At 50.8% G+C, this 23,288-nt stretch overlaps 1 protein-coding gene across 2 annotated transcripts in view; it reads right to left on the bottom strand.

Moving 5' to 3' along the window:
- Nucleotides 1-23,254, bottom strand: part of HDAC7 (histone deacetylase 7) — a 148,361-nt gene extending 125,107 nt beyond the window's left edge. For both annotated transcript variants that reach the window (XM_019511292.1, XM_019511301.1), the window contains exon 1: nucleotides 22,978-23,254. In XM_019511292.1, the coding sequence (XP_019366837.1) occupies nucleotides 22,978-22,996 (19 nt within the window). In that variant the 5' untranslated portion in view covers nucleotides 22,997-23,254. The remainder of the gene's footprint in view (nucleotides 1-22,977) is intronic.
- Between the last annotated feature and the right edge of the window lie 34 nt (nucleotides 23,255-23,288).

Genomic DNA, 23,288 nt, shown 5'->3' with positions numbered 1-23,288 from the left:
TCCTGGCAGCCGGAGAACTCACATGCAAACCCCTGAAGGCACACATGCTCCAACACACATGTGTATTGGTGCAGTGGCACACGTACTTGAAGAGACGCATCAAATATACACACGCACTCCCCAAACTCCCAGTCCACTCCCTGAGCTCAGGCATGTGGCACTCCTGAGGCACCAAGCGATGAAGCCCATACCAGATCTACCTAGACTGGGATTCTCAGTTCACGTGGCCCACTTCTCATGAGATGCTGCATGCTTCTCAGGTGGAAATACCAAGAGAAGCAGCATTTCCAGTGCCTGGCGGAAAGCAGAAAGAGCCAAAGGGAGAAGCGGTTGCAAAAACTGGGCAGCTTGAGCTCAAATCCAGAAGTGAATAAAAAAACTGGAGAAAGCCTGGGATCCTGGCTTGAGCTGGCAGGTTCATGGATCAGGCTTGAGATGTGGGAAGTCACAGGGCACGGTCACATGCTCCCCGCATTTCACGACTTGGTCCGCAGACCTTCCAAGATGGGATAACCCTCGGGGGCCCAGTTTGTTCCCGTGGCCAGGGCAGGCTTATTCTTCCAGGACGTTGTGCAGTGCTTTAACTGGCCTGGTTTTAAGACGATCCAAGGCTGAGGCGTCCAGCCCTCCCCTTGGGGAGATTATCCTGCAGCCAAACAACACATCAGAGAAGCAGGAATCTGCGCACAATGTTCTATCTAAATAAATGCTCCTTTTGTCATGGCATGACAGGGCGGTCACCCCAGCCAGCCCCTCCGCGGCGGGGAGTTGTTTACCACCTTTTATTTGCACAGGCTGGGAGAGGTTTTCAGATTCACCTCCAGGATGCGGGGCCGGAGCCTCCACGACTTCCAGCAGCGCTTTGCAAAATCCTCCCTCCCCCCGTGTTTTCTCATGTGGGCAAGGCCAGGTGAGAGCAACACACCTGTCGAGCGTCAATGCACTACAGCACAGTGCATGTGGCCAGTCCACACTGGTGCCAACACCCCCCCCCGACACCTGCCAGCTTACAGAGCTATCGGTCTGGTCCCCCGTACCTCCAAAAGGATCTAGAAGAACTAGAGAAGGGCAATGAAGATGGGAGGGCTTCTATAGGAGAAGAGACTAACAAGGCCAGGCCTATTCAGTTTGGAAAAGAGATGCTTGAAGGGGGATACAAGAAGGGTTTACAACATTAAATGACAAAGAGCAAGTCGGTCGGGATTTATTACCGACGGTCCGTGTCTACACGAGATGCGTTACTGCACAGTAGACTAATCTACTGCACAGTAAAGTGTCACCATCTACAGGTGCAGGCACTTGCTGTGCAGTAAATTGACAGTAGGCACGTCTACGTGTGCAACTCATGCTATTTGGCTTTACTGCACACTAAATTTTACTGCCTGCATAGGCAGGTAGTCAATTTACTGTGCAGTAAAGCCCAATAGCATGAGTTGCACATGTAGACGTGCCCGCTGCCATTCTCAGTACAAGCCAAGGGGTCCCACATGAAACAAGCAGGCCATCAGTTTAAAACGGACAAAAGCAGTTCTTTATCACCCAGTGTGCAATGCAAGGGTAGAGCTCGTGGCCACCAGATGTGGTGGGAAATGAAAATGTAGCTCGATTCAAAAAGAGGTTGCCTCTTTCTTCCTCAAATGCATCCGTCAGTAACTATTGAGCACAGGAACGAGGAGCACGGCCTCCGAATCGGAGCGTCCTAGACTTTAAATGCTGGAGGCTGCAAGGGAGAGAGGAGCAGTGGGGAAAAAACCCTGGTAAGACCCAGTTCTCTCTTGCTTTCTGCCCCCGTGCAACACAGGAGCCTGGGCAAGATGGACCTAGGCTCTGATCCAGTCCGTGGCAGCACTTATGATCTTATGTCCCTGGCTCCGGAAGGCAGGAATCCGTGTTGGGGGCAAGCTCATCAAACTTCCCCGGGGGTGCCCCTGCCCTAGCAAGCCCAGACTCTCAGGCAGGCGTTGCAAGCCGCCTGGTCACAGCGTGCCAGGTTCAAGCCTTAGGCCTGTCTTTCCACCAAGCTTCTCCAAAGGGCGGAAAGCTGCTGGCTCAGCAGCACAGAAATAGCTCGGAGACACATAAATCAACTCCAAGACATCCCTTGCCAGCTCCATCTCTGCTTCCCCCCACTGGAGAGGCCACAGCCAAGTCGCACGCTAAGAGGCCCGGGATGGATGGCGAGTTGTTTGTGCGTCTCTGGGCTCCGGTTCCTGCTCCGGCTGTTTCTGCTCCGTTGCAGGAGACGTCCCATAAAACCCTTCATTTCCTGGCGTTCGTGGGATGAGGTCATAGGGTCATGTTTTGGACAACCTGGCTTCCCCATAGCAACAACCAGTGATGTCACCAACTTGCAATGATCACAAGGGGCCTGGGGAATGGAAAGATCGTCAAGAACGAGGCAGGGCGAGGAGCCTGCGAGACGGCCCTGGCTGCGCTCGCCTGGCACGGCGCGCGCATGGAAGCGGCCCAGGGAACGCTTCTCTGGATGGACAGAGCGCGAGCTGTGGCTCTGCCCTACGGGACAGCCCGTTACACGGGGCAGGGCACCCTACACCATAAAAAGCACAGGGTCCCGATCCTCAGCTGCTGCCCTGCGAGACAGCCCTCCCGGGAACTTGGCCCAAAGCCTCTCCTCTAACAGGATAAGGCCCACATTGCAGGAGCCTCCAGTACATTCACAAACCTGTCGCTGGTGGTCCCCAGACGTCTTCAGCTAGGCTCCCCCATCCTGTAGGGAAGGGACATCACTAGGTCATCTAGTCCAGCTCCCTGCTCACACCCAATTAACAGGTCCAGCCAAGCATCCATCCAACCCGTTCTTGAAGACTTCCAATGCACGGAGACTCTGCCACATCTCGAGATAGCTTGCTCCATCCTTGGAGGGTCTTAGTCATAGACCCCTCACATACCAACGGGACAGGCAGAAAGATTAGGGAATAACCTCCCCAAAGCGTCCCAAAAACAGGTCAAGCCTTAGACAAGCCAATTGAACCTGCTGGCACCAAACTTTCGTGCCTCCCTCTGTGTGGGGGTCACGGCCCTCTCTCCTAGCCCCAGTCTGTGAGCTATTTAGGGCACACACTGCCTGTTGCTATGGGTTCATGCAAGAAGTGGTACTTGTTCCTCTGCTCAGGGTCAGGCCGAGACCACATTTGGGGTCAGGAAGGAATTTTACCCCGTGGTCAGATTGGCATGGATGGGAGGAGGGGTGTTGCCTTCCTCTGTAGCGGGGAGCACTGCCTCTACCTGGGATCGCTGGAGCATCTATTAACACACTTTTACAACAGCAGGATGTTGGCAACCGCGGTCCCCCTGCTTTCCCTGGGGCAGGCTCAGGAGTGAAGTCTTGTGTTGGGTTAGGGTTGATGGTAGCTGGAGGTCAGATGGTGGTTTTTGTCTGGGATGGTTTGCACGGCGCTGATCCTGCCTCAGGCAAGCGTTTGGACTAGATGTGACCTCTGGGGATCCCTTCCAGCCTGGCCTTTGTCATTCCCCTGGGCCCAGAACCCAGGATCTGGCCCAATCCTGAGCCCAGAACTGATAGCACCATAACGCATGGAAATCAATGTGTTTGGTGGGTTGGGAATGTCACGTCCCCTTGTGCTTTATATGCTGGGGGTTATATGCACTGTCCCCCCAACACACACACACACTTGAAGTGAGCACGGCATAACGCTGTGAGGAAGCAGGAACTTCAGAGTCTGGAGACAACCCACCTAGCTCTGTGCCCACACCCCATCATACAGGTCCAGCCCAAACAGCTCCGATTTCAAGCCCCCTGGACTGGGCACCGTGGGCAAGCGAGTGAGCCAGGTCTTGGGCAACAAGACAGGCAGAGCAGTTTGTGATCTCCCCGCTGGCAGTCTGCTAATGGAGCCAGAGGTGATGCTGGCCAGAATAACCACCTCGTTATTACGCAGGCAGTCGACTCCTGCCAACGCTGGCAGCGTTACTAACTTTGCTTCACCCAAGCGAACAAAGTCCCATCAAGAGTGACCCCTTGAACAGCAAGTGCCAACAGTAATGTTCAAAGCTGATGGACAATACAAGTACTTTGAGCTTAGACACGCACCCTCTGGGAGCACGGGCCAGCAGTTCTGCGAGCCAGGAGGGCATCAAGTCTAGGAGCCGTCTCTGATCAGGAGCCCCTGCAGTGGCAGCTGGAAGACAACATGTCGTTGTCCCCTGTCCCCGTCTCCTGTCCACTTTGCCTCTCAGCAGTGCCCCCTCCTTTTTTCCCCTCCTTCCCCTTCGTATTCGAATCACTGCTTTCTGTTTAGCAGCTCTGCTTCCTGCCGGCCCTTCGCTGCAGCTGATAAAATCAGCCCTCTGCTCACAAAAGCCGATGCCACACTTCTCCCATCTATACAGGTGTGACTCTCCCCTGCCATCTGCTAGTTTATCCACAGCTCTCTCTAATCCGGGACACCCCAATGAAAGCCCAGCCTCTGTGTCGCCTCGGGGCAGTGGAGCCACAGGTCGATGGTGTTTGTTTGATAGAAGAAGCCTCAGCCCTCCTCAAACCCATGAGTGCCCTAACCCCGGGCTACAGAAGTCTTTGGGAGTGGGATCACCCAGCCATCCCAAGCAGAGATGTCAGGAGACCTGGGGTCCTAGGGCCCCTGTTCCCAGGACTGTTGGTGCCATTTCCATAAGGCTGTTGTCAGACAAAGCATATAGAGACGAGGCCAGGGGCAGGAGACCAACTCATGCTCCCCTTCTCATAGCTGCCCACCTAGCCAGGGATTTTAGTGTCCCAGGGACCTGCACTTCTGCAGGTTTCAGCATCCCGGGGACGTGCACTTCTGCATCCATGGGAGGTGGGAATGGGATGGCTCAAAACAACCAAACAGACCCTAGTGGCATGAATCCCCTCCAGCTGAATCAGGAATGTATCCCAGCTCTGCCTGGCTCTGACCACTGGGTTATTATGCCAAAAGCCAGCAGTAGAGCTGAGCTACAGGGTGAGGGGGATGCCAAGTGAAGGGACTGGGGCTGCTGTGCTCTGCGGTGACCAGGGATGTGGAAGGGGCTCTGAGTACACCGAGCAGGTGCTCAGGCGATGCTACACCTTGCACCGGAGGAGGCTCTCAGGGAGATGCTGCGGCCAAGTCCAGGTCGCTCGGAGCAGGGCAGCGAGTGCGGATTCTGCACCTTCGCCGCTCACTCCCAGGGGACCCCGACCCTGATCGCCAGGGGCCCGAAGGGAAACGAAACGCTGCCGCCTCCATGAAAAAGTGAACACTCAGCAGAGCCGGGCTTCCTGCATAGTGAGAGTTGGCCGGCAAGTTAACAGGAAATCACTGCTTCCTGCCTGCAGAGGAAGTGCCCTATCTAGTGCCTCTGATCAAAAACAAACACCGTTTCAATTAAACAAACAAAGGGTCGAAAAACTTCAACAGCTCCGAGGCCTGGGTCAGCTCCAGCAGCAGGGAGAGGAGGCCAAAAATAAAAGAGCTCATAACCTTGAGATGTCCTGTCCCTGGCTCCCTTTGCACCACTGCTCCTCCCTCTGCATGGGCCTGGAAGCGAGGGAGCCAGGGCTGTCTCGCATGGCCCTGGGGTGGGTGTTGGAGACCCCGGGATGCCACTGGACCTACACCCTGGTGGCACCAGTGGAGGGGCTGGCCGGCTGTGCTGCCCCTTAGACTGCCGAGGTGGTGGAAAACCCACTGCTCCCAAACAGAACTGGGTTTTGGCCCCGACGTGGTGGACGGCAGGCTCCTGGGGCCACACGGTGAGGCTGGCATCTCGGCTTCCACCAAGTTTTGCTCCTAACCCTTCTGGCTAGGACGTGCCCTGGGCATAACTGATGCAAGGCAGCAGCTTGGGGCTAAGATGCACTGCGCCATGGTCCCTGACCCCCTCCCATAGGGTCCTGGGGAATCAAGCCGAGGCTCTTTCCCCCCGCAAATGGCTTCACCTCAGCTTCTTGAACCAGTCCTTTCCCTCAGGAGGGGACAAGGGACCTGTGGAGACAAGGTGGTCTCACATGTTTCTGGGAAAAGGCCAAGCCTCTCTGGTACTCTGTCTAGCTGGAGGTGGCACCGAGACGACGGGTTCTGGCTGTGAGCAGTCATTAGGAAGGGTTTTGTTGGATTCCCTCCATCCAGCTTTTTCCAACATCACTGGAAACCAAAACGACTAAAGCCCCAGTAAATGCACCAGCAGGGAAAAACCTAGCAGTGGTAAGGCGACCAACCCCTATTGATCAGGGAGGTTCATTCCCGGCAAAAACCAAGAAGGTCAAGGACCATGAAGCTGAAGGATTTCTCAAACAGGACAGGAACAAACCAGCTCCTAGCAATGGGTGAGATGAGTCTCTAAGTAGAGAGAGTCACAGCATAGGTAACAAGTCAGGTATGATCAAATTATTTCTGTATTTAGACCATAGCTGGCCTATGTAGCCATTAAGAAAGCTTCTATTTAACACTTAGACACCTCTAGTCAGGAGGTCCACTAGCAGCTGATGAAGCTGAACTTTAAATCTCCAGGTAACTCATACATAAGAGGCTTTCAAAGATCTGCCCAAGGATGCACCTTCAACAAAGCCTGGGGCAGCAAGCACATCCCACTGGATGGGGAATGGTCCTTCCAGTATTTAAAAAGAGTTCATAGGCCAACTTGAGTACCTAGGAGCCGATTGCCTAATCCCAAGCCCAGATGTGGAAAGGCTGATACAGGGTCCAATCATGCAACCATTTCATAGGAACTGAAGCCAGAAAGGGCAAGTAGGTCATCTCGTCCGTCCCACTGTCTATTGCACGCCGCGAACCGAGTCCCAACCAGATCAAGTCCAAAGAGCTAGTTACACAAAAAACTTATGAGACGTAGACCACAGGAGAGAGGACACCAGCGGTTTAAGGACAGCAGCATCATTAATGCAAAGAAACATTATGGTCCATTAAAGAAATCAGATGTGGCTCTAATGCCCAGCCAGCCACGAGCTAGAGAAAAAACAGCATCTATATAAAGACCAACACACCATGCTGTTGTCCACCAGGGAGGAAGGAAGCTCCTTCTCTCCTGGTAAGAAAATGCTTCCACTTTGCTGAGAAGTACGGAGGATCATAGACTATGAGGGTGGGAAGGGACCTCAGGAGGTCGCATCTAATCCAACCCCCTGCTCCAAGCAGGACCAGCCCCAACTGCAGCATCCCAGCCAAGGCTTTGTCTACCCGTGTCTTCAAAACCTCCAAGGATGGAAATCCCACCACCTCTCTGGGTAGCCTGTTGCAGTGCATCACCTCTCCAGGTTATGGAAAGTATTTGAAGAGAAGCAAGATCATCCTACATTATGGAAACCTGAGTCACCGAGTCCTCGAAGCAGCTGAAACGAGTGCATCTCAACTGGGAGATGCATCTGCCTCAGGGGAGGCCCAAGCCTCTCAGGGCTTACTTCACCCTTGTTGACCCTCTTTATGTCCAGTTACTCTCTGTGCTTTCTCATCATCTGCTGGGGGACTAAAGGAATGAATGCAGAGGTGACATACTGGCAACTTGGGCAGTCTATTCCACTGAATCTTTACAAAAAGGAGCCAGGAGGTGCTAAAAATGGCTGTCCCTGCAGCAAGCCTGGAGAAACCCCCTCATCTAGAAAATGATGAGAGAAGACAGCAAAGGGAAAGTCATTATTCCCACCAGGAGCAGGCTGAGAGCGCCAGATGCCCAGGTGTCGCTGCAGCTGGTTGCTGGGAGCCACCTGCATCTCATTGTCTTTTCTTTACTTCTAGCACCGAGGCAGAAGGATGGAGGTTGCTGGGTGTCCAGCACTCAGAAGGAATGTCCCAGGACCACTCTGGCCTTTTCAGAGCTACAGCTGATCTCAGCTGGGGGTGACATGTGCTGCAACCAGTCTGAGGGCCAGAAGGACTCGGACCATGGCATATGGGCAGCACGAACAGCAGAACCAGGGGCTTCAAGTCCCAGCCAAGAGGAGCTGGGGTGGGGTGAATAGATATCAGGCAGGAGTGTAGATGAAACAGCCCCTCCACCCCAGAGGCCTGGCTGGTATCAGCAAAGAGCACCAGGTCTCAGGAGATATGGCTTCAAAACACCCAGCATCTCAGACATCCCTAGGCTTGATGGCTGAATCCTGTGCTCGTGGAGACAGGAGTTAGATACCCTGCTGCTTTCCCAGTCTCAGTGCAGGAGGGTAAAGCCACCTACTAAGATAGCTGTATACAGCCTACTACACAGAGGCTCAGGGAGCAGCGCCACGCCAGAAAACAAGTCACAGATGCCTCCTAGATCAGCCGTACCATGGCTGGTGGCAAAATAAGTCATAAAAATGAGCTCTATCGAGGTCAAACTGCAGGGGAGCTCCTCTGATGTATTCTAAATGCATTAAGACCTTAAATATTTATTAATGATCTGGAAAAAGGGCTCAGCTCTCATGGGGCAAACTTGGCAGACAAATTATTTACGTAACTCAAGCCCAGAAGAGACCGCTTGGGACAGCAGAGGGACCCAATCAGTGTAGGAGAATGAGCTGAGCGATGAGAAAAGCCAAGCAACACGCACTGGAAGGGAGAAACCCTGAAGTATCTTGATATTCAGTGCATCACATCAGAGAAAGCACCGTGACTGCAGCCTGAGAAAACCCTGTTTGAAATGCACCTGTGGTCCAAACACAGACAAGCTACATGGATTCATCAGCTCAGAGATAGGAAAGAACAGGCGGGATATTGTCATGAAATTAAGCACAGGAATTGGTCCAATAAGAGACGTCACCAAACAAATCTTGCTTTTCATAACACACTCAGGTCTTTCACCTCCTTTATTATTTCAGCTGACCTGCTTGCAGCCAACATCCACGTTATTCCTCCCCAGGTCCGTGACCCTGCTCTTTGTATTATTCAGTATCATGTCATGGCTGTTTTTTTTCAATCCTCAGCCTAACCTCATTCTTTGCGTATGATAATCTGATCCCTCTCTGTCCTGACCTCCAGAGGGTGGTCTACCAAGCACACCTGCAGTATCCAGCTTTATGGATACAGCAGGTAGAACAGCCATCCATTAACAATCCAGGTTCTGCAATTCGGAACTACCAACTGTATCTGAAGGATTTGTATTTATGAGCCCAAGGCAGACAAGAGCATCTGGAGTTTACAAGTGTTTGAGGTTTTTGCTCAGGCTGGCAGGACTAGACTGGGAAGTCATAACACCTTAAAATAATAGCATGAGGGTGGGAAAGGAGCTCAGGAGATCACATCTAGTCCAACCCCCTGTTCCAAGCAGGACCAGCCCCAGCTACATCATCCCAGCCAAGGCTTTGTTGAGCTGGATCTTCAAAGCCTCCAAGAATGGAGATACCACCACCTCTCTGGGGAGCCTGTCCCAGTGCTTCACCGCCCTCCTAGTGAGACAGTTTTTCCTAATATCCGACCTCAACTTCCTTTGCTGCAACTGGAGATCATTGCTCCTTGTCCTGTCATCTGCCACCACTGAGAACAGTCCAGCTCCATCCTCTTTGCAACCTCCTGCAGGGAGTTGAAGGCTGCTATCAAATCCTGCCTTGGTCTTCTCTTCTGCAGACTAAAAAGCCCAGTTCCCTCAGTCTCTCCTCACAAGCCATGTGCCCCAGCCCCCAAACCATGTTTGTTACCAATTATCCAATGTGTCCGTATCCTTTCTGTAGTGAGGGCCCAAAACTGGACGCAGGACTGAAGATGTTGCCTCCCCAGTGCTGAATAGAGGGGAAGAATCACTGCCCTCGATCTGCTGGCACCGCTCCTACCAGTGCAGCCCAGTATCCCATTAGCCTTCTTGGTAACAAGGCCACACTGCTGGCTCCTATTCAGCTTATTGTCCACTGTCACCCCCACGTCCTTTTTTGCAGAGCTGCTGCTTAGCCAGTCAGTCCCAAGCCTGTCTCGATGCATGGGATTGTTTCATCTTAAGTGCAGGGCTTTGCACTTGTCCTTGCTGAACCTCATGAGATTTCTTTTGGCCCAATCCTCCAATTTGTCAAGGTCACTCTGAATCCTAGCCCCACCCTTCAGTGTATCTGCTACTCCCTCCAGCTTGGCGTCATCCGCAGACGTGCTGAGGTTGCACTCCATCCCGTCTTCCAAATCGTTAATGAAGATATTAAACAAAACCAGCCCCAGGACCAAACCCTGGGGCACTCTACTAGATACCGGCTGCCAACTAGACCTCAAGCTATTCATCACTATCCATTGAGCCTGACAAGTAGCCCTCTCCAGTTAAGAGCACCTTATTACCAGTAGACAAGTGCCATGGAGACACGTGGAGGATCCGTGGCTGGAGGCCGAGATTTGAGATCTGAGGGAGGTCTGAAAAGCTGGATGCTGCACAGAAACAAATCCAGGAGGGTGAGGATGAATGACAATCTGGGTTTAAGGCCTACGAGCTCCTTCAGGGGAAGGTGGGATAAACTAGCAGAGTAACGTAGGCTGAAGTCTGTCCTAGGAAGACATTAATCTGTGGCCTGCCAAAGGCAGCTCAAAGTACTTGGGCAGTACAGGCAGTATTGTAACCCAATGCTGTCTCAGTGCAAGATGGACCAGATGACCTTCTGGGCCCTGTCCACCTCTATGGCCTTGTCTAAGTGAAGCACTGAGTTAACCTGACCTGTGGCACTCTCCAGCTAATTTCACAAGAAGCCAATGCGGCCTCACCCGCTTGTAAAATGCTTCTGTTAAATTGATAAAAAGGTGTTCAGGGAATGGGTGGTGAACACGCAACGTTAACACGCACAGCCCCCGGCTTGAGCTCCATTTCTTAGGCAAAACAGTGCCATCTTTGTTGACCGTCCTTAGATCCCTTCCCCATTACCTGCTGGGAGACCACCAGCCAAGTACCGACAGACCGTGTATTTCAGATCAATAAAGTCCTCCAATTTTATGCTGCTTGGCTCTAGCAGGAATGGCAGCAACACTGTCCCTATACTAATTCTTCAGACTTTGAAGGGCTTCAGCAGAGGTGGCCACATCTAAAGCCACAGTCATAGCTAATCACATGTATTCTGCCTGTGACACCAGGTCTTTGGCTTGCTGGTGATGTTATGGGTGACCCTGCCAACTTGCTACAGCAGAGAGCCCTTATGGACAGGTCAGGGACAAAAAATTAATTAAAGAAGGGTCTACTGCCTGCTTTTCTCCACTGCAAAATCATTTGAACTTGCAAAAAGGCACACCCAGGTGGTATGTAACAAGATACTGAGGATCCAGAGTTCAAGCCCGGGGCAGAGAGTTGGAGAGAGACACTAGTTGTATATAATGGATTTCTGTTAATGAGGAAATCCTATAAATGGTTATATGAAAAAGAGTATTAGGTGCCCACGGCTGATCCCTTAGAAGTTAGAAAGCCCCAGAGTCATGGTGGCAAGGGGTACACCCCCTTGCACCGTAGCATTTTGGTACTGTCTGTAATTCAGTGAATCAGTTGGTAGTCATGGCTGAGGAACCACTCACCTCCATGACGCTCCATAAATGCTCCTGGACCAGCTAACCTATCAGGTGTAGTGTTATTGTGCCTAGAGCAGTGATTCAATTAAGGTGCTCCAGCACCCTGGGGTGCCTTGATATTCCTTCAGGGGTGCCACACAATGTTAGGGGTGCAAACATGATTCACAAGATAAACCCAGAGATTTCTAACAGGAATCCAGTAGTGCTTAAAGCCTGCTGTTGCAAGGAACTCTGAGAACCGGCTGGTTCAGCAGCTGCTCTGCAGAAAGGGACTTGGGGGTGACAGTGGGCAAGAAGTTGAATAGGAGCCAACAGGGTGCCCATGTTACCAAGAAGGCTAAGGGCATCCTGGGCTGCATTGGTAGGAGCGGTGCCAGCAGATGAAGGGCAGTGATTCTTCCCCTCTATTCAGCACTGAGGAGGCCACATCTGGAGTCCTGTGTCCAGTTGTGCACCCCCCACTCCAGAAAGGATGTGGACACATTGGAGACAGTCCAGTGGAGGGCAATGAAAATGGTTCAGGGGCTGGGGGGCATGATTGGTGAGGAGAGGCTGAGGGAAGTGGGCTTTAGTCTGGAGAAGAGAAGACCGAGGGGGGATTTAATAGCAGCCTCCAACTCCCTCCAGGGAGGTTGCAAAGAGGATGGAGCTGGACTGTTCTCAGGGAGGGCAGATGACAGAACAAGGAGCAATGGGCTCCAGTTGCAGCAAGGGAGGTTGAGGTTGGATATTAGGAGGAACTCTCTCACTAGGAGTTTAGTAAAGCCCTGGAACAGGTTACTTAGAGAGGTGGTGGAGTCTCCATCCTTGGAGGTTTTGAAGACCCAGGGAGACAAAGCCTTGGCTGGGATGATGTAGTTGGGGCTGGTCCTGCTTGGAGCAGAGGTTGGACTAGATGTGACCTCCTGAGCTCCCTCCCAACCCTCCTCTTCTATGATTCCAACTCCGTGACTACAACAGGTCAAAAGAATTGCTCCTGTATTTTTCTGCAGGCAAAAAAACAAGTGACAACTCAGAGCTGGCATTTTCCAAGGGGAACCTCAAATCTATAAAGCTTAAGAACCTCCGGCCTGAAGCATCACGACACCCCACATCAACCCCCACCTCCAACACAAAGCTACCTCCTGCAGAGAAAGAGTGGCACACCCGGATGGTATATAACAGGGCAAGGAAAGGAGAACCCCTGAGGAAACCCTGTTCATCTCACACCTGCTGTCACTATTTGGAAGGTTTCATAGGACCAAGCTGCTGCCCGTCTGGTCATTTGATGGAAATCAAGGAGGCGATGCAGGAAACAGGACCCAGCCATTGGGCCAAAAGATTCCAGGAAAGCTCTGCTTGCCGACATGTAAACTATTGGGTAGCAGAAAGTGCCAGCAGATGGCACTCATGAATATGTAGCCTACATCACGGGCTTCGTAAGACCAATAAGACCCATACCCTGCAAATGGCTTCTGTTGCATCTCTCATTTAGTCTAAGGTGCAACTTTACCCTGCCCACACAGCTAACTACCTCTCTGCCTTCTGCGTTGGCTGTTAGCAGAAATAAGTCCCGAGTATTTCGACTGCTGTTCTGTGTGAAGTCTACATCCCTGATATGCAAGTTACTGTGCATCCTGCCATACAAGCTCTGCTGGACAATTACTGCAGTGCTATAAAGACATCATAAAATAGATTTGATTAGACTAGAGTGATTTTCCTCTAGTTCAGGGTGGCCAGCCTACAGCAAGCAGACCAGGGAGGGAATAAGCAACACAGCAGTACATAGGGCAGGGAGCAGAAGACAAAAGCAATGAATCAGATGGGGTGCATCGACGTGTTCATTAATGTGCTTTTGCTAATACCCATTAAGTTGAGTACCTCCATTGTGAGGTACTAGACAAAGGTGCATTAGTGAAAGCAAGTGTTCTTTTGTGATGCTTTAATGCGGATTAAAATAGGCGAATGCACATTAAACCACATGTGTAGACGTACCCACATGGAACAGAAAGCAGAACAGCAGATCAGGCAGGAAAAGGGAGGAGTGGTAGCTCATTTGTGTCAAGAAGGCTGCCCACACCCCATCTAATTCAACTCAGCTTTTTTGAATGCTGAAGCATTTTACAGGCAGGGAGATCAATGCAGGCCAATGGTCCATACTCCATGACAGCTCAACACACCAGGACCTGTTCTGCTGAAAGAGGCAACGTTGGTCCAAATCCTGGAGTTGTCCCTGGTTCTTCCACAGAAAAAAGTACCCTGATAATTTTTATGGAGGTCCAAGATCCCACCCCACATCCAGAGTGCTCTCCTGCTTATCTAAAAGAACATTGCCGTAAAATTACCAAATGATATAGAACGCAGCTGGGAATTGCAGCTAGGAAAGAAGACGGAGATCCCCCAGATTCAAATGTCCTCACCAAATCCAAATTGCCTTTTGATCCAGAACTTCTGATCGTCTTCCTGAAAGTTTACACACATGAAATTGCGTCTCCATGAGCAGCGGGCAGAAGGGCATTTCAGGACCACAGACAAGTTTAGTTAAATCAAGATTGGAAACGTGCTTTGTGAATGACGACATCTGTGCAGGACAGGACTGGCATAAGAAAGGTTGGGATATGCACTCAGGGGCTAAAGCTAACGTGATGTGACCTGGGTTATTAGCCCCATAGCAAGTCCATCCGAGCTACAAATCAAAGAAAGGCTTGCTACAAGTCATCTGGGAGCAAACCAGAGGCTTATATTATCCTCTTACCAACCCCAGACAACCAAAATGGTGAGACACCCATGAGACAGCATAATTACCTACCTAGATGTGACCCACAGGAGAAAGACTTAGGGCAAAAACCGTGATGTGTACAAATGCCCATTCTTGCACTTCAATGGTGTATGGCTAGAAGCTACACTATTAGGATTCAAACATCGAACACATCCTGTTCGGGGGGGGGGGGAAATCAGCCTGTTGTTTTCTAGGCACCTCGTACACAGAACCCAGACTGGGAACAGGGTTTTTGCAGGCTTGAATCCAGAATTATTTCCACACTGTTACCAGCGAACTGAGAGGGAATGCAAACACTCCCTGAAGCAGTCTTGCTTCTGAATGATTATCCAGAGGAATCTAAGGACATTGCTGACAAGCCATTAAAGACTGTTGGGTTTGCAGGAAAAATGCCACCCCCCGCCCTGCAAAAAAAGCAAAGTCAAGGGCTTATTCTAAGATCTCCAGCTGACTGTAACCTCCTCCATATGTAGGTTTAGCCATTACCACGATCTGAACCTAACCCAGCACTCCCTATGGACCCCTCCCTGCTACATCCTATCTTGGTCAGAGCAAGGACCATCACCCTCCTGCCAGCTACTCAAGCTTATTACCAGATCCCCCCTTCAACTCTGACTCCTCCCTGGCTCCTCACACCCACACTACATTTAGAAGCAGAATATAGCCCTTGAATCACAGAAAATGAGTGTTGGCAGGGATCGCAGGAGGGCACATCTAGTCCAGCCTCCTGCTCAAAGCAGGACCAGCCCCAACTACATCATCCCAATGAAGGGTTTGTCAAGCCGGGTCTTAAAAACCTCTACCTCCCTACATAACCCGTTCCAGTGCTTCACCACCCTCCTAGTGAGAAAGATTTTCCTAATATCCAATCTAAGCTTCCCTTGCTGCAACTTGAGACCACTGCTCCTTGTTCTGTCACCACTGAGAACAGTGGTGGCCTGCCCCACAGCTACATGTGCAGGCACATAAGCAAGTTCATGAGATCAACTAGGATTTCAATTTACAGTGGACCAGCTATGCTTTGGTAAGCACCCGCGTGCATGGTAGCATCCCCTAATAAATGTAATGAGCTGACACCTCAATGAAATTGGAAAAAGCTGCCTCACTGCAGGGCAAGACCTCCTGGGGGAAAAAAGGGTTAGTCTTTCTGATACTATGGAGTAAAATTAAAAAGCAAAAACAACAATGCAAGTTTCAGGTCTTTCTTTATGCATCTGAAAGACAGGCAAATCTTCCTATTCTTTACCTTTGCACATCAGTTGTAAAGCCTGAAATACTGGAACGTGAACTCAAACAGAAGTACCCTTAGGGACCCTTGACCTATAACTTTGATCCTTGAAAACCCAAACCCATTCAGTCAAATCTAGCATCATACCAAGCACAAGGGGTCCAAGTCAAGATCGGCTCTGAGCTAAATCCAAATCAAGATCTAACCAGTACACCACTGACTGATGCAGCCCTACTGCTCTTCAAAGCCGCAACAAAGGCTACATATGGGGAGTAAATATGAAGTTTAATTAATAGGATTCCAGTGTCATGGTCACATCTGTTTGCACCTTTCCTTATTCCCCTCCAATTACAGGACATCATGGTTTAACTGTCCCTATTCTGACTGACAAAGGCAAGATTTTGAGCTCAAATTCCTTGAAAATCTAGGAATCTCCACTCTCAAGGACATGGGGAGAAGTCAGTGGAAAAAAGAAGCTTTCCACTGACTTCAGGGAGATCAGGATTTTAGAAGCCAGAAATATGCTTATTCAGTCTGAGCATCCTTTTAGTGCAGCCCATCTCCAAGCATCAAGTTCACAACTCCAGGGAGTCTTTCAGAAACTGGATATAAAAGCTTTGCACATCCAATGATACAGCACAGCCTTGGGGAAGATGTTTCAAAGGTTTATCACGCTCTAAGACACATTGCCAATTGGCAAGTCTGTATTGACTTGGCCTAAAATGTAAACTATTAGATTTGGGGAAGACAGCTAGATTGAAAAGACCTCTGCTATCAAAAATCTTCTCACCGTTTTCTGCAATGATAAAGCATGGTCGAGGCACCACTTGACCTTGTAGTGGGGTTGAAGTGATGTTGTAGCTGCAATGGTCCAGGAAATGCATGCAAGGCAAGGATTTTTTAACGATATCTTTTTTATTTTTTTGGACCAACTGTAGGCATTTGCAGAAGTGTCAGACAACTGGTGGGGCACAGAAGTATCTTTCCTTACGTCATACTATGCAGAAGGTCCACGCATATGTAGATGCGTCCAAAGGTGGGAATGGTGAGGAAGGGTGGTAGGACGCCACAACCGGGCATGGCATCGATGACACTGTTCCTGGACCACTTCATCTAGTACCAGCAGCCACGCTTTCAACCCAACATTGAAAGAAGGAAGAGATGCAGAGAGGAGCCAGAGAAATAAGTTAAGATGGGGGAATAAAAAGATATCACCAAAATAAAAGCCCTTGCCTCTAGCTTTCTAAATAGATAAACCAAATGCTTTGGGTTGGAGGCAGGGGATTGGACTAGATGACCTCTGGAGGTCCCATCCAATCAGACTTCTCTATGATTCTATGAATTATTCCAGATTCAGAAGACTTTCCTTATTGCCAGTGGCAAAAAGAGCTTTTCTGAACCCTTCCCAATGTAACGTGTGGACACCAGAACTGGGCACAGGGCCCAGCACCATCTTACTAATACTGTATCCAGGTTAACATCACTTATATACTCCTGCTCGACAACTGCCTTTCCAAAGATCAGACCGGCTCCCTGATCGCGGCATTGTGGCAAGAGAGGTTTCAGCGAGTTACCGCCATCACCCCGCGACCTTTGCAGACCCCTTGCTTTCCAGAACATCCTCAGGTCACCCATGAACACAATCTTTAGACCTGAACATGGTCACATGCATGAAGCTACAAGAAATTCATGTTTTCTAGCAAGCTCAGTTAACTACCTGATTCAGAAGGCTCTACAGAAGCCAAGCCAGCCTGGTGGAGTGATAAATAAGGACAATGTGCGTGTCGCCAGCAAGCTTCTTCAGCAATAAATTTTAAAGTTATTGACATTCTTTCTTTCCATCCATTCTTTTTTTCCATCCTTCCACCCAACCTTTTATTGAACTTCCTGCAGACGGCCTCCCTAGGAACACCCTCTTCAAAATCCCCCAGCACTTTGACATAGCCAGCCATGAATTTAGCTCGTCTACGTGGATTATTTTGTCCAGGTCCTACTTCTCATGAGACGGCTGCGCAGCATTTCAGACAAACGCCACGCAGAAGTCTAGGAAGCACATGCACAAAGCCACTTCCAGCATCTACACACATGAAGTCACCAACCTGCTAATGCAAGAGTGACTAGTAAGATGCAGTTCCTAAAATAACAGAAGCCAATTAAATAGTTAACATTGATCACTGGGCCCTGGAACAACCTCCAAGTGCTTTTGCATGGGATCAGTATCTGGCTAAGTGGCCTGTAATTACCCAGGTGAGCTTGCTTCCTCTCTAAATGCTGGCAAGACAGACACTTCCTCCCCTACCACCTTGGGATTTACTCATTAGCCCATGGTTTGCTAGATAGCGATAGCAACCTATCACAGAGATCCATGCCCATTCTTTTCAAACTCTTGGGTACAAGCTGTTCAGTCCTTCACATTTAAGGCTCTCACATCAGCTGGTGTGCTTCTACCGTGCGGTCTAGTTGCCCCCATGGTGCCATGGCCCTCCTTGAGTTCATACACCTCTTGCTCTAAAGGAGTCCACACATCTTTAGCTCACAGATTGCAACGGCATCAGCCCATAGACAGGAGCCAACCAACCAACCTAATAGTGGCAGGGCTTGCATTCATCACTTAAGGGGGTCTAGAAAGCTGGGAAGATCTCCTAGCCCTGACTTTCCTCTGACTATCCACCTCCTCCAGAGCCTAGGCATCGTACTTCAGAGGGAAAGCTCAGTCCTGTGCACATGGGGCCAGAGGAGAGCTACCTGGCTGGCAGGAAGGAGATGCTACAGGGTGAACAGCCCTAGCCCACATCGGAGCAGAGGCACCGATCTGGTGAACAACCCAAGCGCACAGCTGCAGCCAGCCTGGAAAGGGGGAGCCTGAAACAGCCTCACAGACCGGAGAGGCAGGTGGTGGGACAGAGAGGAAGGATCACAGGCAGTCTGGGGGAGCAGGAGAGGGAGAAAGAAGGCAAGACAAGTACCCGAGCCAGAAGCTAATCCAGACCGAGAGCTAAAAGAGTCACAGCCAGGCAGTCCAAGTCATGGTGCCAGCCAGTAAGCACGATCCACAGCCAAGGCAGGACCAGAAGTCAGAACCCGAAAAACCCAAAAAGGCGGTGAGCAAAAACCAGGTTGTAAAGCACTGAACCAATCAAGTCCATGAGCTTATAAACTAAGCCCAGCCCACACCACACCAAAAGCAGCTGATGCCTCGTTGGGTGGCCCTGATGGGATGCTGAGTCTTGGTAGCTCTGGAGGAATCAGACATGCTTAAAGTTCAGGTGTTTTGCTTAATAAGTAGTGTGATTACTCTGGCCTGATCCTTATCATGCAGACCCAAGAGCTCCCCAAATCATCCCATCTTGACCCCAAAACTGCCCGCGTGGAGAACCCCTCCCCAGCCCATGGGAAGTTGTTCCCATAGTGAATTGCTCTTGCTCTTAAAAATTGGTGCTTTATTTCTAGTCTGAATTTGGCCAGTGTCTGCTTCTGGCCACTGGACTGTGTTGGCCCTGGACAGAAAAGCTCTCTGCTTTCAGATCTCTGCTCCCAAGCAGTTGGTAATCCCGTGACTCCATCTCTTTCTCTGATCATTAAACCGGGTGTTCATGGAGTCCCTCCCCACCAGGCACATGCTCCAAACCTTTAATCATTCTCATGCCTCTCCTCTGAACCCTCTTCTCCACATCTGCCCTGAATCAGAGCTCCAAAACTGGACCTTGCGTCCTGTGGACTGGATTGCAGCAGCTGCCACACCGATGCACAGGTGCTACCCTCCCTGCTCCCTCTCCAGATCTCTCTGCTTGTGCATCCCAGGGTGGTACCTGCCCTTCTACCCTCACCTGTGCCTTGGAGAAAAATCAAGCAGGGGAAGAGATGAGCCAAGAAAGCTAAGGGCAGCCCAAGCTGCATTAGTAGGAGCATTGCCAGCAGATCAAGGGCAGCACCAATGAAGCTAAATCTGGAGTACTGGTTCCAGTTTTGGGCCCCCCACTACAGAAAGGATGCGGACACATTGGAGAGTCCAGTGGAGGACAATGAAAATGGTTCAGGGGCTGAGGGATATAACTTGTGAGGAAAGGCTGAGGGAACTGGGCTTATTTTGTCTGGAGGAGAGAAGACCGAGAGGGCATTTAAAGCAGCCTTCAACTCCCTGTAGGGGGGGTTGCACAGGGGATGGAGCCAGAAGCTAATCCAGACCAGTGCAGGGGTTTGAAGGCCTGGAATAGGCCTGAAGGGTGGTTACAAAGAGGATGGAGCTGGACTGTTCTCGGTGGGGGCAGATGACAGAACAAGGAGCGATGGGCTCCAGGTACCGCAAGGGAAGTTGAGGTTGGATATGAAGAAAAACTCTCCCCTAAGGAAGGTCGTAAAACACTGGATCAGGCTACCCAGAGAGGTAGCCATATTGGTCTAAGGACACAGGCAGACAAGGTTCTTTGGGTGAATCTGATATCTTTTATTATTAGACCAACTTAAATAGTTGGAAAAATTCTTCTTTGCAAACTTTTGGGTACAAACCCCCTTCTTCAGCTTGCACCTGAAAGCTTGCAAGGCAGAATTTTTCCAACTATTTGAGTTGATATAATAAATGATATCAGATGTACCCAACAAGCCTTGTTTGCCAATTTGGTGGTGGCATCTCCATTCTTAAAGGATTTTAAGACCTGGGTAGACAAAGCCTTGGCTGGGATGATGTAGCTGGGGCTGGTCCTGCTTGCAGCAGGGGGCTGGACTCGATGCGACCTCCTGAGCTCCTTTCCAACCCTCATTTTCTCTGACTAAGAGGAAGGGAATGGCACCTGGGGAGGCTGCGGGGCCAATTTGTGGCACGCCTGCCCAGAAGCTTGGCTATAGGCCAGTGGGGGGAGAAATGAGCCTGAATCCCTTCACCAGAGGGCTCAGGCCTCCCGTGTGCCTGGCAAACGCTTTCTCCAGCAGAGTGGTATATCAAAGGCAAGCAGCATCACCATCAAAACATGCCCTGAAGAAAAAAGGCTGACACCAGCACTGTCAGCCAGCGCCAGGACTGCTTGTACGATGCTGGGCCCCTCCGGAGAAACAGCTAAGGGGACGCCCCATCTGTGAATCCCTTTGCTGGGTCAGTCCCTAAGAGCCTGGCACATGGGGCAAGGTCTCGGTGTGAACCCACCCACCTCCACTTGGATACGGTCTCAATCTCAAAGCATCACCTGGGAATTTGGACCAATTTATGGGCAGGGAGTAGAATCAAGTCATTTCCCTTTAGCTGGTACATGAGACTTGCAGGGGTGCTCACCATCCCTTGGCTAACCCCCGAACCTCCCTGCTTTGTGCAGGCTTCACACACCAAGTGCTCACCTCCTCCACCACTCCCTAGGGCAGCAATTCTCAACCAGGGGTTCGTGGCACCCTGGGGTGCCTTGAGATCCTTTTGGGCGCATCTACATGTGCATTAAGTTGCTTTTCCTAATGCGCATTAAATTTAGTACCTCCAATGTGAGGTACTAAACTGCACATTCCGCTGCCTTAATGTGCAGTAACAAGTGCGCATGGCTTTTAAGTGATGCTTAATGCCCAGTAGCCTATTTTATTGTGCATTAGCATAATCACCCAGTCTTTTACGTGATGCTTTAATGAGCAGCAAAAGAGGCTACTGCATATTAAAATGCACGTGTAGACACACACTTGGTGCCTTGAAGCACGCAACATTAGCACGGTGAGATGATCACACATGATTTGCAAGACAAATGGAGAGTTTCCACCCCGTTTATAACACTACGGGTTCCTTTCTGCCCCGCTGGGGTCTCTCTGAATCCTTTGCAACTGCAGACTTTGCTCTCTTCTGCCGTCAAACAAGTGAACACTAAAAGCAGGCGTTCTCCACGGGGTGCGAGTCTGTCCACGGTCACAACCCCCTGCTCTAGGGCACACGGGGCTGCAGAGCTGAATGAACAGGCCCGCGTATTGCCCTTCCACGGTGAAAGCCTTCGATGCTTCAGTGCTCTGCCAGAGATGTGAGCCAGACACAAAGGCTCGGTCGCTCCATGGGGTACATGAATTCCAAATACTTCCTTCCTTGTATTATCTGAGTAGCCAGCAATGCATTTCTCCCACCCCGGGGCTGCCATGAGTGAAGCCGGACAGGAAATCCGCGTGGAGAACAAACACAGAAGGTGCATGTGGCGGAGGTGCCCGGCGTTGCTGGGGAGTGGGGGAAAAGCAAACCCGAGGCACACATGGGGTTAACAACATGCAGCAGACTGCAACCCCTGAGGCTGGCAAACCTGGGCGGGAAGGAGAAGGGCTGTTGATCTCCTGGCAGCCTCCTGGTCTTTGCCGTGCAAACAACTAGCATGTAGAAAGCAGCTCAGTCTGGGGAAGCTGGACTGCCTCTGTGTTATACATAGCAGAGATGTTATGAACAATTCCCCCTTGACCCCATACAGCGGGTTCCAAATCTGCTTTCTTGACATAGGAAATTAGTATCCCAGCCCTAGGAGATGCTGTAATGTTTTGTGGGGCGGGGGCAAAAGAGGATCATGCCCCAAAGCTTCTCCCCATACCGTTATGACTGAACCCGAGATGGCTGAAGGCCTCCTGGGGTTGGCAAGGTTCTTTGGGTAGATGCGATAGCTTTTATTCGGCCAGTGAAATAGTTAGGGAAAAGTTCTTTGCAAGCTTTCGGGCACAAACGCCCTTCTTCAGAGACCAACATAGCTACAACCAACAATCCTGGGGTTGATCCACACAGGACGACGCTGTCCCCGAGCCTGAGATTTCCACCCGGGACACCTACCGAGCCACTCGCTCATCCCCATGCTCCAGCCTCTCTCAGTGCAGAGCCGTTGGAAAAAAAAAAACCAAACGCACACAAGGCCAAACTGGAAAAATCCTCCAACTTGCTTGAAGGCAGGTAACAGGAGCGACGCACACGTGGGCAGGAAAAGACGGCCGTGCCCCCTGAAACCTCCTGGCTCTTCAACTCAGAGCTGCCCAGCGGGGAGAGCCTGGTACACTTCCTATCAGGGTTAGTTCAGGACTTTCCAGCACTGCTGCATCTCTTGCTCAGGTGCTGGAAAACCTGAGGGGCTGGGATTAGACCGTATCCAAAGCAAGGAGGCAGCGGTCTTCCCAGAGCTCAGCTTGCCCTAGGCTGGATTGCATCATATTTGTTTTCCATTCCTCAGCCCTGGAGGAGCTTAGACTCTCTCCCGCCCTGCTATAAATCTGAATCAAGCTCCCAAGTGCAGGTATGGAGCAAGCTCCTGGAAACGCCCGCTGATCCAGCCCCCTCTCTAGGGCTGGGAGTGAGCTCTAGCCCGCTAGGTCCAACAGACATGGCTTCTGCCTCCCAGACATCCAAAGTTCAGTCTAATAACAGGCAGCTGGGCTAACTTTAGCAGCATCTGGGCTGTGAGTTGCCTCTGCAGGCTTAAAGGAAAAAAAAAAAAAGGGAAAGGACCCCAGAGCTCATGGGGGCTTTGGGAAGACACACACCCACACCCACCCACCGACGCTGGAGACAGTCCACTGCAAGCACAAAGCAAGGCACGTTTGCAGAACAGCCAGTGACCAACTGGCCGGCTACTCACCCTGGTTTAGTCCTTGCATCCAGGGGAATTAAAGCTCTTGACGGGGTCTCATTGTTCAAGCTGATTCTTAAAAGGAGGCCGCTGCTTTCTGTATATCACAAGATTCACTCCAGTTCGGGCAGAGGAAAGAGAGTGAGAGAGCGAGAGGAAGGCAGAAGGGGAGGGACTGAGAGAAGGGCCCAGAGGCCGTATAGAATGACAATGGAAGGAAATGCTTTATCAAACCTAGAAAGCGCAGCCAACCCTGCCCTGGGAACAGCAGAAGGAAAGAGAGAGAGAGAGAGCGAGAGAGGAAAAAAAAAAAAAAAAAA

This window comes from Gavialis gangeticus, unplaced genomic scaffold (genome assembly GCF_001723915.1).
Source record: "Gavialis gangeticus isolate Ggan-Ray unplaced genomic scaffold, GavGan_comp1, whole genome shotgun sequence".
In the NCBI taxonomy this organism is placed as follows: Eukaryota; Metazoa; Chordata; order Crocodylia; family Gavialidae; genus Gavialis; species Gavialis gangeticus.
Note: the sequence above shows the minus strand (reverse complement) of the source record. Positions and strands in the feature narration are given on the sequence as shown.